Source organism: Hibiscus syriacus, unplaced genomic scaffold, assembly GCF_006381635.1.
Source record: "Hibiscus syriacus cultivar Baekdansim isolate YM2019G1 unplaced genomic scaffold, ASM638163v2 tig00111085_pilon, whole genome shotgun sequence".
In the NCBI taxonomy this organism is placed as follows: domain Eukaryota; kingdom Viridiplantae; phylum Streptophyta; class Magnoliopsida; order Malvales; family Malvaceae; genus Hibiscus; species Hibiscus syriacus.
Window position 1 is genome coordinate 390,763 of NW_024062976.1, and position 14,787 is coordinate 405,549.

Consider the following 14,787-nt stretch of genomic DNA (forward strand, 5'->3'; position numbering starts at 1 on the left):
ACTCGGAATAAGTCTTCTTATTTGGAAAAACCTTCCATTTATTTTCTCCAGCAGCCTGGAAAAAAATTCCCATTTATTGTTCACTGCACTGCAGCCAACGAGAGAGAGAGAGAGAGAGAGAGACAGAGAGATGGAGAGTGCGAAGAGAGCAGAAGCTGGGTCTTCAACAGGTCTTAGTGAGGAGAAGAAAGAGAGAGAACAAAAGGAAGTATGTGAGAAACCCTTTCCTCTTGAAGCTTGCGATGATCATGAAGAAGAAGATGACGAGGAAGATGGTGTTGGAGCTTCGTCTTGTTTTGTTCCTGGCCCTCTTGTTTCTCTCAAGGAGCAGATTGAAAAAGACAAGGTCTTTTTTGTCCTGATTCCATTTTCTATCTTTTGTCTGGATTTTTTTGTTGAATTTCTTGATGGGTTCTTGTGATCCGTGCTTGATTCACCTTTTAGTCCGGCACAGTTCATTTCCTTGATTGGTTTAGATTGCTGATTTCTTGGTTTCTGGATTGTTTCTTCTTCTTCTCAGTTTACTTTGTTTGCAGTATATGGATTCTTAGTTCACTTTCCTCAACAACACTATATCAAAGTTTAATGACATTTTCCAGATTGTTTTAGTTGACTCTAGTGCCTCTTGAAGGTTTATTTCTGCTCTGTGATGCCAATGAAACATGTACTAGGCTCTCCTTGATTGTTAGCTAGGTATCTTTTCGGGGACTTCCCTTTACAAATTGTCGAAAGATTCGCTTCGTTAGAATACGTCAATTCGGCACTTAATTATGCTCTTGCAGGATGATGAGAGCTTAAGGAGATGGAAGGAGAAGCTTCTTGGTTGTGTTGAAGGAGACTTGAATGGTATCTGTTTGATTGCCTTATTTTCTCGGCTTTAATTCGATCGTCCTCTTTATTGTAATGTTTTGAATTTTATGATTGACTAGACCAAATAGAACCTCAAGTCAAAGTCCACTCCATAGGAATTATTTCTGATGAGCTTGGGGAAGTTAACTATCCCTTGCCGATCGATAGGGATCGGAACGGTAATGTCCTGTTTACTCTCAAAGAAGGATCTCGGTATCGGCTTAAGTTGACATTCAGTGTTCTGCACAACATCGTTTCCGGCTTAACATACTCCATCATGGTGTGGAAGGCGAGAGTTCAAGGTGAAGAATCGTCTCTTTCACTCTTTCCGTTTAAGTTGCATTGATTATGTTCCTAACACATTAACTACGAACAGCCCTCTAATTGCATTGCGGAAATTTGATTAGGGTGATTTGGTTAGCAAGTGGTTGAGTACTATTTCTATGTAGTCTTCATTGAATATCACAAGCTCTTGATAGCCCTATTACCGGCATAGGCTCGTGTGATCGAACCAAACTAACGATTTCACCTTAACCGTTGTTTCAGTGAGTGACGGTTTGTTTTGATTTATTGCTTTGTCATCAGTTGATCGAAATGAAGGAATGCTGGGAACTTTTGCTCCTCAACGAGAACCATATGTGCATGTTTTCGATGAAGAGACTACACCGTCCGGGGTGCTTGCAACGGGAACTTACTCTGCAAATCTCAAGGTATGTATGTATAAAGCAAGATTACGATGTTTAGCAACAGATTCTGTATCGATAAATCTTGATCGACTTAAAACCAAAAAAGTTCATCTTGGTTACAAATTTGACACACCAGTTTTTGAGATGCATTAGTCATCGTAGATATAGATGTATTAACAAGGTTCTGTGTTTTGCTTCTCGGCTTCTCCGTTGTTCTCGACTTTAGACATGGTTCGGTGACAGCATTTCACGAACCTTAATTCTAGGAAACATATACCGTCTTTTATGTCGTCGTCGATACACATAAAAAGTGCTACTACTTTTCTGTTCATGAACCAATTGGATCGAGTCCAAGTTTTTTCGTGTCCGTTTATCACACCTGCTAACTAGTGATAGTATGAATTTCGCACTTACATGCAGTTTGAAGACGATGACAGAAGATGTCACATGGAACTCAAGTACTCCTTTGAGATAAAGAAAAGCAGATAGGAAGCCGAGTTTTGAAAGAGTTATGTACGTTGTTTTCTCCCTACTCGATCTCGTTCGGGTTTTCGAGTGATTAGATTACTGCAATTTTAGCTGATCGGTATCCATCGATGTCGCCATACTGTAACTCGAAGATGGATCAGAGGAAGACTGTTCACGGGACTCAAAACTCTCACATTGCTTGAGTACTCTAAACGCATGTTGCTATGATTGGAAACATAAATTTGAAGATTTTGATTTAATTTGTTATATAAATCATGTGGATGAGATGCTGTTTAAATTAAGGGTAAATTATGAGTTTGGTACTTAAATTATCGATTTTGATCCGTTTTATACTAAACTTTCAATTTTTTTCAAAAATATATCTAAAATTTAGTTTTTGTTTTATTTTAGTATTTTTGTTTAAAATTTAATGTTAGATTTTGATTTTTTTTTAAGTTTAGGTATTAAAACAGACTAAAATTTATAGTTTAGGTATGAATCGCGTTAAGTTCTTAATGACAGGGTATTAAAATGAAATAAAAATTAAACGTTAAATATGATTTTGAAAAAAATTAAAAGTTTAAATACTAAAATGGATCAAAATTAATAATTTAATTACTAAATGTGTAATTTTTCATTTTATATAGTTATGTTCTTGAAAGATATTGAAATCAAGTATTTCAAATTCACCGTTAAACAAACATCTAGCAAATTTGTATTCTTAAATTTTAAAAAAATAATCATAATTATTTTAATATAAATCTAAAAAATAATCTTTTAAGTTTTAATCATGTCATTTTTCTTATCGGATTTGAACCGTTGTATTTGCAGTCTGCAGTGTGTACATTATAAAAAAAATTTAATTTTTTGTATAAATTTTAAATTTTAATATCATAAAAAATTAAAATTATTAACGCCACCTATAATAAATTTTTATCATATTTTATTTAAATTAATCTGTTAATTAATAAAAGAGTAAATTATGTGTTTAATACTTAAATTATTAGTTTTGGTCTATTTTAGTACATAAATTTTAATTTTTTATAAATCATACCTAAAATTTAATTTTTATTTTATTTTAGTATCAACCGTTTAAAGTTTTACTTTTTGTTTAATTTTAGTATTCGATCAAAATTTAACGTTAAATTTTAAAGAATTAAAAGTTTAAGTTCTAAAATAGATCAAAATTAATAATTTAAGTACTTTTTTATTTTATTTTAACATCTACCGTTTTATTATTTTAGTAATTAATTCTTTCCACAATGAGATTATTTAATCGCTTTAAAATTCATTTATTATACAAAAATGATAATAAAGTTTATATTACATGATAGTGGACATAAATAGTGTCAAATCCGCCTGCAAATACAAACGTCTAATAGGTCAATTTTCGGCATCAATCCTTGTAATATGTAAATTGTGATTGTAATGTACTTTTTTTAAAAAAATTCGTTTTAATAATAATTTAAGTAATATGATGATAATATGATTAAATTTTCATTTTAAAGTGGAATCGGAGTTGACTTGGGAATGGGTTTTGCGTTCTCTGTACGCCCTTTACAGACACGTGGCTGTCTGGGATCGTTTCTTTACATCTCCATCTACCATACCATAAACGCTGTTCACCAAGAGCAAGAAGAAGAAAACCAGAAAATGGCGTTGGCGGGTCTCTACAGGAGAGCTCTTCCATCTCCTCCGGCGATCGAGTTCGCTTCTCCAGAAGGAAAGGCAAGTCTTTTTTCTTTCAAGTCTTATTCATTTTTCTTACCTTTTAAACTTCAATTTTGAAATTTTTTACAGAAACTCTTCACGGAAGCGTTGGCAGGAGGAACCGCGGAAGGATTTTTCAAACTAATATCGTACTATCAAACGCAATCGGAGCCTGCGTATTGTGGACTCGCCACTCTCGCGATGGTCTTAAACGCCCTGGCTATCGATCCCGGTAGAACCTGGAAAGGTACTTTTCTAGTTTATTTTCCCTTTTTAATTTTCTCTATTTACTTAAATTTCGAGCCATCGGGCCAAACTAAGTTTCTTTTTTATTTCTTTCTTTTTTTTTCAATTTAATCAGGGCCTTGGAGATGGTTCGATGATACAATGCTGGATTGCTGCGAGCCTCTGGAGAAAATCAAAACTCAAGGCATCACTTTCCGTAAAGTTGCTTGTTTGGCTGTTTGCAATGGTGCTCAAGTCGAACCTTTCAGGACGGATCAATCTAACATCGAAAATTTTCGGGAACGCCTGGTTTCTTGTACTTCCTCTGAGGATTGCCATTTGATTGTCTCCTACAATAGAGCAATTTTCAAACAGGTACGCATTTCATTGAATCACATTTCCACTAATTGACCCTTTATTTTCTCTTGATTGCTTTTCTTACCAATTTGAAATTGTAATTGGTTTGCAGACAGGGACGGGACATTTTTCACCCATAGGGGGTTACCATGCTGCAAAGGATATGGTTCTAATCTTGGATGTTGCTAGATTCAAATACCCTCCTCATTGGGTTCCTCTTTCGCTTCTTTGGGACGCCATGAATACTATTGACAAAGCAACTGGACATCTTAGGGGGTAATCGACCCTTTAATTGTTGTTACTTTATTTCCTATGAGTATGATCAACTTGTAAAACAGATTATAAAACCTGCCCTTTATCGGTTCATCAGATTCTTGCAAATTATGAGACTTGCTATCTTGTTAGTAGTTGTTACTACCGCACTGCTGTGATTTAGGTTTTAAAATTTCCTGATTGCATCTCATGCTTGCTTTCTTCAGGTTCATGGTTATTTCAAAGTTTCAGAAAGCAGCATCTGTGCTTTACACTATGGTACTCTAATTTAGTCTTTTTGGTCTTTCTCTCTAAGCTTTCAGTTTACTAACCATATGGTAACTTTTGGATGAGTATGGTAACAAATTGTGATGTCTGAATTATCTAAAGTGGCATCAAAATTCTCAATGTGCTCTTCATTTTTCATGCAATCTAAACCTGCGACGCTAGGGGAATTTAATTCAGACTAAATATGGGCATGTTGACAGTTGCCATTAAATTTTAGGTCTTATTATGATAAATGTTACATTCTTTGCTGTTGATTGTTGCACTCCTTTCCCATCTTCTGGATTTACTGTTTCAATGCATTCTTTATGTTTGATACACCTTTATTGCTCAAAGAGGTGATAACTGGTACTGCTTCTATTGTGGATCAAATGCAGAGCTGTAAACATAAGGATTGGAATGTAGTTGCTGATTACTTGATGGAAGATCTTCCCCGTTTGTTCTCCTCCAAGAATCTAAAAGATGTTAATGATGTATTGAGTGTCGTATTTAGATCAGCACCTCCCAATTTGCGAGAGTTCATCCAATGGATTGCAGAGGTTCGTAGACAGGATGATGGCAGTACCGTTTTAAGTAAAGAGGAGAAACAAAGGCTTGCACTCAAGGTATGAAGGGCACAATTTTTTTTTTTTATTTCTCAACTTCCATTTTACTTTGTTGTTAATTCCTCTTTTGAAAGAGTGAATTTTTAATTTACAGCTCCTTTCGCTCAAACCTTTTTTCTGATTTCTTTCCATGACTTGGAAGAGAATAATTTGAAATTTCAGGAAGAAATATTGAACCAAATACGCGAGATGGACCTATTCAAACATGTGATGGGATATTTGGGACATGAGAGTTCGTTGTGCAAAAATATGGCACCTTTGGGTTACAAAGATAGCTTAGCTGACATTGCTGCAGATGTTTGCTGTCAAGGAGCTGAACTTTTAACAGGGAGAATTAGGTCGTTAAATGGATGCTGCTGTAAAGATATAAAACTTATAAAAGCCGAGTGTAAGGAGCCCGTCACAGTGGCTTCTGGCACCGTAACTACCGATGGGACTGAACAAACGGTAGATATGCTGATTCCATCATCTGCAACAAAGCCAAGCTGTTTCTGTGATTTTGACCAAAATGGTTGCCATGGTATACCTCCATCAATAGGGGATGGTATGACAGTTCTTCTTTTCGCATTGCCGCAAGATACCTGGTTGGGCCTTAAAGAGAAGGTACAGGCAGAGATGAAAGGCCTTACAGCCGTTGATGGTCTCCCAACTTTGCTCCAAGAGGAGGTAATGTCTGGTTTCTCATGTTTTTTCTTTTCTTTTCTTGTTTGTTTGTATCAAATTCTTCGTATTTTCACTTCAGGCATCGACTTTATCGGTTTTCTTGAACCATTTTCTGATCTCTTTTGCATGATCATTCTCATTTAGACAATCATTGTAGTCACTTCAGGCTTTTCACATCCTGACAAAAATTTTCCAATAGGCTTTTGGTAAAGAAAATCATTTTTCATGGTCGTGCCTGTTTGATTCTGGTTATTCAATGATAATTGACATTGTTTCATTACAAGTTTATCTCAAGATGTCTGTCTCTGTCAGGTTCTGCATTTGCAACGGCAACTCTATTTCCTCAAGGCTGATCTCAACACCTCACCTTCATCGTCTTGATACAAAAAAGAGAGAGAGAGAGAGAGGGCAAAGTACTCTAGAGGTCATCGAACTATGCAAAAATGATTTTTTTTGGTCAGCTACCTTTCAAGTATTATAAAACGGTCCCATACAATGTTAAAATATCAATAAATTCTAGTAATAAGTTTAAGGGTCATTTTGTCAGAGTTCGATAAATTTAAATATCATTTTATAACATTTCGATAAATTTTAATGATGATTTTATAATAATTTAAATCAATCTGCAAAACAAATATTGAGAACTCTAAATTCTTCAAGGCACTAAAATGCATTTAAGACTTAGATAAAAGTACAAGTTAAATATAAAAAAGACAACAAAACAAAAAGATTTTAAATAAATGTTTTATCGGTTGTTTCTTTTCGTTTAACTTTATCAAGCTCAACTGATTAAGATGTTTATTTATTTTCATGTTGATATATCTGTTTTAGATTATTGAATTGAATTTGGTATGTAGTGTGCGTTCGAAGATAATTGTCTCATAGCGTTCGACTATGATTTTTATTGTTGGTGATCTTTCAATAATTTCATCCACTGTCGATGTATTTTGATATGTTCGTATTTGAGTTTTTTGAATGAGCTTTTAACTTTTTTTTCTTATATGACCATTGTTTAATATCAAGTGCTTAGCTTCTTTTATAATAATTAGAAAAAATATTTTAATTATATATTTAATTTACGCTTATAAATACAAACCTCTCAGCATAACTTTTGGATATCTTCTCATTGTTTAATTACAATGTCCGCTTATATTACGATAAAGGATAAAGTACACAAATAATCCATTGTCTATAGTGTATTATTTTATTAAGTCTCTCAATTATTAAAAATTACAAAATAATTCTTCAATTATAGAATGTTATTTTATTGAGTTCATTTGACTATTAAAAGTTACAAAATGATCATTCGACTATTCATTATGTTCTAAAATCGTCCTTTTCTGCTAAAAAATTAACCATCGTTTGAACTGGACATTAATATGACTGTGATATGATAGTCATTTAAGATTCTAGGATCGAATTTTAACATATCACAACAAGTTAACGTTCAACTCTGATTGTTGTTAATTCTTTAACAAAAAAGATGCGTTTAGAATATAATGAATAGTAATGTGATCATTTTGTAAAGTTTAATAGTGAGGACTTAACAAAGCATGACCCTTGAGGGACCATTTGTTTACTTTACTTTAAAAATCACCTACCAGAATTAAGTTATATAAAGTAACTATATAAAACCCAAATCTCTCCAATTAGTAATGGACTGAAATTACTGATACATAAACGGACTTGTAAGATATCGAAAGGAATGTAACTAGGAGCTTCCAAAATACTGTCTACACATCCTTAACTTCTCCGCTTTGGAATTTGTTGAATTCTGATAGTCAGTTCCTCACTGCGGAAAGAAATTGCGAGTATATTATGAGACGGATCAAGTTCTTCTACGACCTGCGGCCTGATGAAGCACCTGGTTCTCCAGTTAAAGAATTTTCTGTGACTCGTGATGTTGAATATGAATTAATCACAACTTCCTACTCAGTTAAATATCATTACAAATTAACTTTCCTCGTTGAACTCGAACGGAATGTCCGAAAACTCGTGTCCTTGTGTTGCAGTCTCTAGAGCAAAATCAAGGAAAGCGCTATGAGCACTTCTGATGGTCTTGAATATTACTTCTCAAAATGACTCATGGTTCAGAGAACATGGCCTACATTCCAAGGGGATACAGCCGGGATTATTCCCAGAGCCAAATGCTGCTACAATGAAAGTCGATCTCTATGTTAAAAGTGCAATTCTTCCGCTTGATCCAGGTAGCTTTGCTTCCATGATCACTGATATAGTAGGTTCCTATTCAGTTATTCTATTATTATAGAAGCTCTATAATCTTGCCATAAGAATACTTCCTCATTTAGTATGTAGTTCAGCAGCTTCATTTTTCATTTCGTATATATATATTTACGAAAAACTGCAGGGGACATGGGCGAAAAGTTTTTCGCACATTGCTTGCCACGGAGAGGGTGAGAAGCGCAGTGGAACTGCTTCCGACATACTGGATATAGAAAGGGTAAGCTTCTAGTGTTGCCTGATTTAAGATTATCAAAAAGATCCTTCAGGTATTGATCTCCATGGCAGGTGACAGCAGAAATTTTCAAACCAAGAAATTTCACGACAACAGAAAAGTTAACCTTCACTAGATTCAGAAAAAAAGATTATGCAAGATACGTGGGCGGTAGTTGATTTAGACCTTGATTCGTTCACCAAAAGGCCATCGAGGATGACCGCTGCGGTTGAAAATGGATGCAGGAGAAGACTCTCAGGGGTGATTATTGGGATGTTTGATGATACTAACTCCAAGGTTAAATATGATAACTTCATTGTATTTGTTCCTAAACTAATCTGATTAAAATGGTTCTTATAAACTTTGTTTTCCATGTGCATGTGCAATCATCCATGCTGCCGTATCTTGACTAAAACTTCAAGGTTTAATTAATTTCCATATTCTATAATCAAATTTAGAACCAGCTTTATCAGATGTTAATTTGTTCATCTTCCTCGCTTAATTTTAGAGGACGGACTGTTATTGCTCTGCAACCTTCAAATGTAATACGAAAGTCAAAACTCGACAAACGCAAGGAGCCTATAAACTAAAGACGGAGCCATATTTCCCATTTCCCATCAGAACATTGTTCTGCAATATCATCATGAACCTTTTATCTGTTTATTTTTGGATTAAAGCTGAGATAACAAGCTAAATATAAGCTTATAGCATAGCTTCCTATGCTTAAACAATGGAGTTTTGGATTAAAGCAGAGAAAACAAGGTTAATCTAAGCTTATAGCATAGCTTCCTATGCTTTAACAATGGAGTTTTGAACAAGTATCAAGTTGAACAATGCATGAAATGAATGGTCAATTTATTCCGTTTTGAATAAGTATAAAGTTGTACAAAGCATGAAATTTCCTAGTTGGCATGATCAGCACTCGACTCCAGATTGTTTGTGGACAGGACCTGTTTGCTTGGGCAAGAAAGGATCGATCCGAACCCAGACCAATGAGAAGATCGATGCAAGAAGTATAGACCTCAATACAACAATGGTTGGGGTCCTGTTTTTCCTTCCCATCAAACCTTTGAGGAATGGATAGAGGTGAACAATGACCCAGAAGGCAAAGAATAGCTTGCCAAATAAAGGACCCCACGAACCATAATCATTGTTGATTGCATCAAACACCGGCCACAACCCCCACCATGTTCAATATTATTAGAGTCGTCGGTGGGATTAGAAGGGTGGTCCATTTGAAGAGGTAAAGCTCACCGAACTCAGTATCTTCAGCGGCTTTTGCTGTTACAGTGAAGTTGGTGTCGACTCCTGCAAGGACTTTTAGCTGGCCTTGGAATATGGCAAAAAGATGCGCTGAGACACCACCGATCTCCCAGAATTGCTCATTGCACCACCAGTCTTGGATGCTAACTCCACTCCATCGAAGTTCAAGAACACCAGTTGATATGATGGAAAGGAAAAGTGCCAGGAACCATACACTTGAAAGGTTGCTTAGCTGCCAAGAAAACGAAAATGGTCAAGGTTAAAGAATCCAACATGTTTCTATTTTCCAGGGCCTAATGAATAAATCACGTTCGGAATGTTTTTACGAGTAATCCAGAAGGTAACTTACAGTAGGGATGATGAATTTTCCGGTTAGGAGACAAACAGCTGGAATAGTACAGTAGGCGAGTAAGGGAATGAAAATGAAAGGGTAGACAATAGTGTTTGTGTAGGCAAGCCTCTCCAGCCATTTCAGTTTTCCGGCATAGCTAGCCATACCAAAGCGGGCAGTGACGACTGAGGAAAATTTCTGATCCGATAGATTGATCGGAGCTGACCCTTTGAATGCTGGTCTTTTCGGTCTACAATAGACCGACTTCCATCCTCTACAGTGCATCTTAAAACCAGTTAATATGTCTTCCGTGACCGACCCGTAAATCCATCAATCTTCACCATTAGTAAGTTACTACAAATCACTCTCTATAGTATCAATGTAATGTTGCTAACCTCTTTTCCCACTCTGTTTTCTCTTCATAGCCACAGCTGATTACACGAATGGCCTCCTTAACGAGTGATGTGGTATTAGTTCCTTCGGGAAGGCCACCATTTTCCATCAGAGTTGAAGCAATGAAAACTGGCAATTGCCCGAATCGTTTCTCGAAATTCTTCTGTGACATTAGTGATGATTTCTCCAATTCCTTGTATCCTTCAAGGCCTTCTTCGATTTCTTCGAGATCGAAGACCGGTGCAGGCCCTTTTCTCACGTAGTTCTTTCCCATCATTTTCTTCTTCTTGGACCGTAGGAGACCTCCAAGGAAGCTCTTCTTCTCTCCTTTATTCTTTGCCTTTTTTCTTGACCCTCCACAGAAACAGCAACACCATGTTGGCCAGAAGTCGCAATGCATCTTCGGTCGCTTCTCGGAGATTGGCGGATCATAGCCATACAGTGCCTTCCTGTTGAAGACACCCTGCGCCTACATACACAGGGCCTTGAAGCCCATCTAAGTCTAACATGTTGATCTATAACCAAAAAGCAGCATTGTAGATATTAGGTACGAACGGTAAACGAAGCGAAGAAAAGTAACTTCAATGACTTGCATTGAAGAAGACGACGTTTCGATTAGCATATCTATCATGACAATCAATACCATCGAACCTCTGCAGAAATTGAACATAGAAAAGCTTCTTTCCAAACTGAAGATCCATTAAAAAGCACATAGCTTCCCTTATGGCCTAGCTGTTGTTAATATAGTGATCACAATCCAGACTCAACATGAAGGATGCATTAGTAAGCACTGCAGAGACTCGAACCTGAAAACAACATTCATGATGAAGCAATAGGCAAGATTAGCCATAAACGTTCATCTTTCTTACAAACAAACGAGAAATTAGGCAAAACAGTGCTCACCAAAGCGTTCATGGCACCGGCCTTCTTGTGGTGCTGATAACTGGGCCGTTTCTCACGAGATACATACACCAGCCAAGGTAGCTCCTTGCCATCCACATCAAGTGCACCAGCACTTCCTAGATATACCTGTAAAGTAAGTAGATTACAAGTTACACTAGGCCTAAATTCCATGGATAGAAAATATTTGAGATCTTATATTGATGTACCTGAATCATCCCGGGATGATCACGAGTGTTATTTCTGGGCCATGGGGTGCCATCTTGCATCACCCATCCTTCTTCTGGTTTCTTCTGTGCTTTTGCCACTAATGCATTGACCCTCACTTTAAACTCTTCATATTCCCTTTGCAAGAACACCATAAGCAAAGTATGTCTTAAAACTTTGTTTTAACAAGATGAGGACATTGGTAGCACCAAAAATGTGAATAACAATTTGGCAACTAACTTTCATGGCTCTACGTTCTTTGACAAAGCTAGGATGAACCTTGTCTTTCAAGTAATCTATCTTCTCAGAGAAATAAAACTCGGGTGCACTCGGCTCTACGCTATGCTTCTTGCAGAATGGTACCCACCTCCTCGCAAACTCAGCAGTTTCCGATAGCGTGTCAAAAAGAAGAATAGAAGTGCCATCATCGGATGCATAACAGGTCACTTTTTCAACAGGATAATCGACAACCAAAATCGATAGAACCGTGTTTGCCGTTATGATGGGAGGTTCCTGAAGAGGGTCGACAGTATTCACGAAGACATCAACCAAGCCTAGTTGATTTGGCTCTCCCTCACGCTCAAACCTCAAGGAGAGGCGTTCCAGGTAAGTTTCACGAGTAATGGGGAACTGATCGAGTATCCATGAGAAAGCAAACCATGCTTCACGTATAACATAGATGAGCCATAAGGGAAAGGCGTCATAGGCCGGTGTTAAAATACGAAACCGGAGGAAAAACACGAGAACAGTGAACCAAAGGACGATGACAATCCGATAAGGGTTGATCAGGCTCGAGGGAATCGGAACTTTTCTCCACAGAGGTTGTCGAGCTTCAGCCATCCTACAAAAATCTAAAGAATTAAAAACAAGTGTTTAATTGTTGTTTACAAGGTTTAAAGATCAAAAGAGGAACTTACAGGTAATCTTCCTCTTCTTCTTCAGCCTGATCATTTCCTACATCATAATTGCTCACCAAACCTCTTTTTTCTTGTCTGACTTTCCATTTCTCGACCCTCTCTTTCCATTCTGAGTTGCCATAAATCTCTTTCTCCCCTTCAAGATCCTTACCAGCAGCTGCAACCCCATACGCCCGTAAATATATAAAACTAAATCAGGGTTTTAAAAGGAAAGCAAAAGTAAATGAAAACGTACTGCTTCCTGCAACCGAGAAAGCTTGACCACTAGGCTGCCATTGCTGGTTATTATCGTTCCCGTTTTCCAGTAACAATGATAATCTTGCCTTAGGAGGATCCGGGTCATCCTGGCGGTTCTTAGTCTGAAATTCGTCGACAAAATCATCGTGGTCGTCATAGTTGTCTTCTTTGTCTCCTGTAACTCTTGCAATGCCTGTTAGATAAGAATCAAAAAACAAAAGTTAATGAAACAAACATGTTAGGAAACTTTGAGATAAAAAAATGGAAATCGAGAGTGAACCTTTTTGACGCTTGTAGCGAGTGTTGCACTGAGGGCAACACTGAGTTCCTTCACTCCTCTCGTACTCATAACACGGCCGGTAAACCGGGAAGCCACACACATGGCAAGCCACGAACAACTCCGTCTTCCTTGTATCCAATATTATCCCCACAAACTCGGCATATCTTTCCCGAAAAGTGCCGAGCCGGCGCTCGGTTCTGCAATCCGACAACATCAAACTCATACTAAGAAACTCATCATATATAAAGAAAGGAAGAAGAAGAAGAAGAAGAAAAGTACCTGGACCTGGTCCACAGAAAGTGAAGTGAAACCAGCCATGGTAGTCGAGGCACAGATGTGGTGAGAGTGGTAGTAAGGGTATTATAAATGAGGAGGAAAAGGGAGAAACGTGAGGGAGGGTCTACTACCAAACTGTGAGTTGAGAGGTCGTAGGTTTGAGTCTAAGAGACGTTAAAGGCTAATGGGGATGAATCATATTAAGTAAAGCTTCTGGTTGGTTTCTAGAACTGTCATTTTGTTTTTGAATAGTTTCCACTCCCAGGCAGGGTGCGTGGTGTTGTCTGGTCGCTCCAACTCTAACCAAATGAACTCCAGCATTAAAGTCCGTTTAACTAATCGTTTTGAACATTAAATTCTAGGATAAAGTAAATAAATGGTATGTTATTGATTTATTGAGTATTTTGACTATTAAAAGTTTTAAGATGATCCTTTAGTTATAGAGAGTTGTTTCTTTTAGTGTCTTAATTATTAAAAATTATAAAATCGTCACCTAATTATTTATTATGTTCCAAACTTGTCTTTTTTCGTTAAAATTTGACAACAGTTTGAGTTATACATTAATCTGCTGGCTAAGATATGATAAAATATGATCTCATAATCTCAAACGATAATAATATATCATTCAGTATATTAACGGCTAGCTTAGACGACTATTAATTTTTTAATAGAAAATGATGAGTTTGGAACATAATGAATAGTCAAGTAATCATTTTGTAACTTTTAATAATTGATGAACTCAACAAATCAACTCCTTATAGTCGAGAGATCATTTTATAAATTTTAATAGTTAAAAGACTCGATAAAGTAATATCCTATCATCGATGACCATTTTTATACTTTACCCTAAATTCTAAGAATACAAAATAGTTGTCAAATTCTCATATTGTTATAAAATAATTATTATGATACTATAATAAATATAAGAATAATAATTTTAATAATATTTTACAATAATTTAATAAAATTAAATACTAATTGTTTTATAATAGTTTAATAATTATTTTATAATTCTTAAAACTTCAATTATTTAAATAACCTTTAACGTATGCATTTAGTTGCATGTGTCAAGTACCCCACGCTCTGCCCAAAAGTCAAGCATTGAGTTCACATAAAATTGGAAATATATAGGTTCTAAAATTAAATGACACATTAAATATAAAAAAAATGCAAAGGAACCAATTCATATAAGAGAAAATAACCTCAGTGACCAAAAATCCCATATAATATACGATTTTAACCAACTTTTTCCGGATTTGCCAAAATGACCAACAAAATCGCAATGCGATCGCTAATTCGCAACGCGATCTCCATTATCGCAAATTCGCGTTGCATTTTCGCAATGCGATAGTTGAAAATCGCGTTGCGATGGTCTACAGTGTCGTTGCGATTTTCCTAATTCGCAATGCGAATAAGTAAATCGCAACG

General features: G+C 36.3%; 2 protein-coding genes and 1 pseudogene across 2 annotated transcripts; 2 read left to right on the top strand and 1 right to left on the bottom strand.

Moving 5' to 3' along the window:
* Positions 1–37: 37 nt before the first annotated feature.
* LOC120152113 (rho GDP-dissociation inhibitor 1-like) lies at positions 38–2,288 on the top strand. Its single transcript, XM_039164401.1, has 5 exons — positions 38–346; positions 783–846; positions 930–1,151; positions 1,435–1,559; positions 1,956–2,288. The coding sequence occupies exons 1-5, from the start codon at positions 131–133 to the stop codon at positions 2,022–2,024; spliced, it is 696 nt and encodes a 231-aa protein (XP_039020332.1). The 5' UTR covers positions 38–130; the 3' UTR covers positions 2,025–2,288.
* Positions 204–6,638, top strand: LOC120152112 (glutathione gamma-glutamylcysteinyltransferase 3-like). The gene is made up of 9 exons (XM_039164400.1): positions 204–208; positions 3,634–3,731; positions 3,804–3,960; positions 4,075–4,313; positions 4,408–4,571; positions 4,775–4,826; positions 5,210–5,437; positions 5,600–6,103; positions 6,413–6,638. The coding sequence occupies exons 2-9, from the start codon at positions 3,657–3,659 to the stop codon at positions 6,479–6,481; spliced, it is 1,488 nt and encodes a 495-aa protein (XP_039020331.1). The 5' UTR covers positions 204–208; positions 3,634–3,656; the 3' UTR covers positions 6,482–6,638.
* Positions 6,639–9,470: 2,832 nt separating this feature from the next.
* Positions 9,471–13,443, bottom strand: LOC120152128 (annotated as a pseudogene).
* Positions 13,444–14,787: the final 1,344 nt, after the last annotated feature.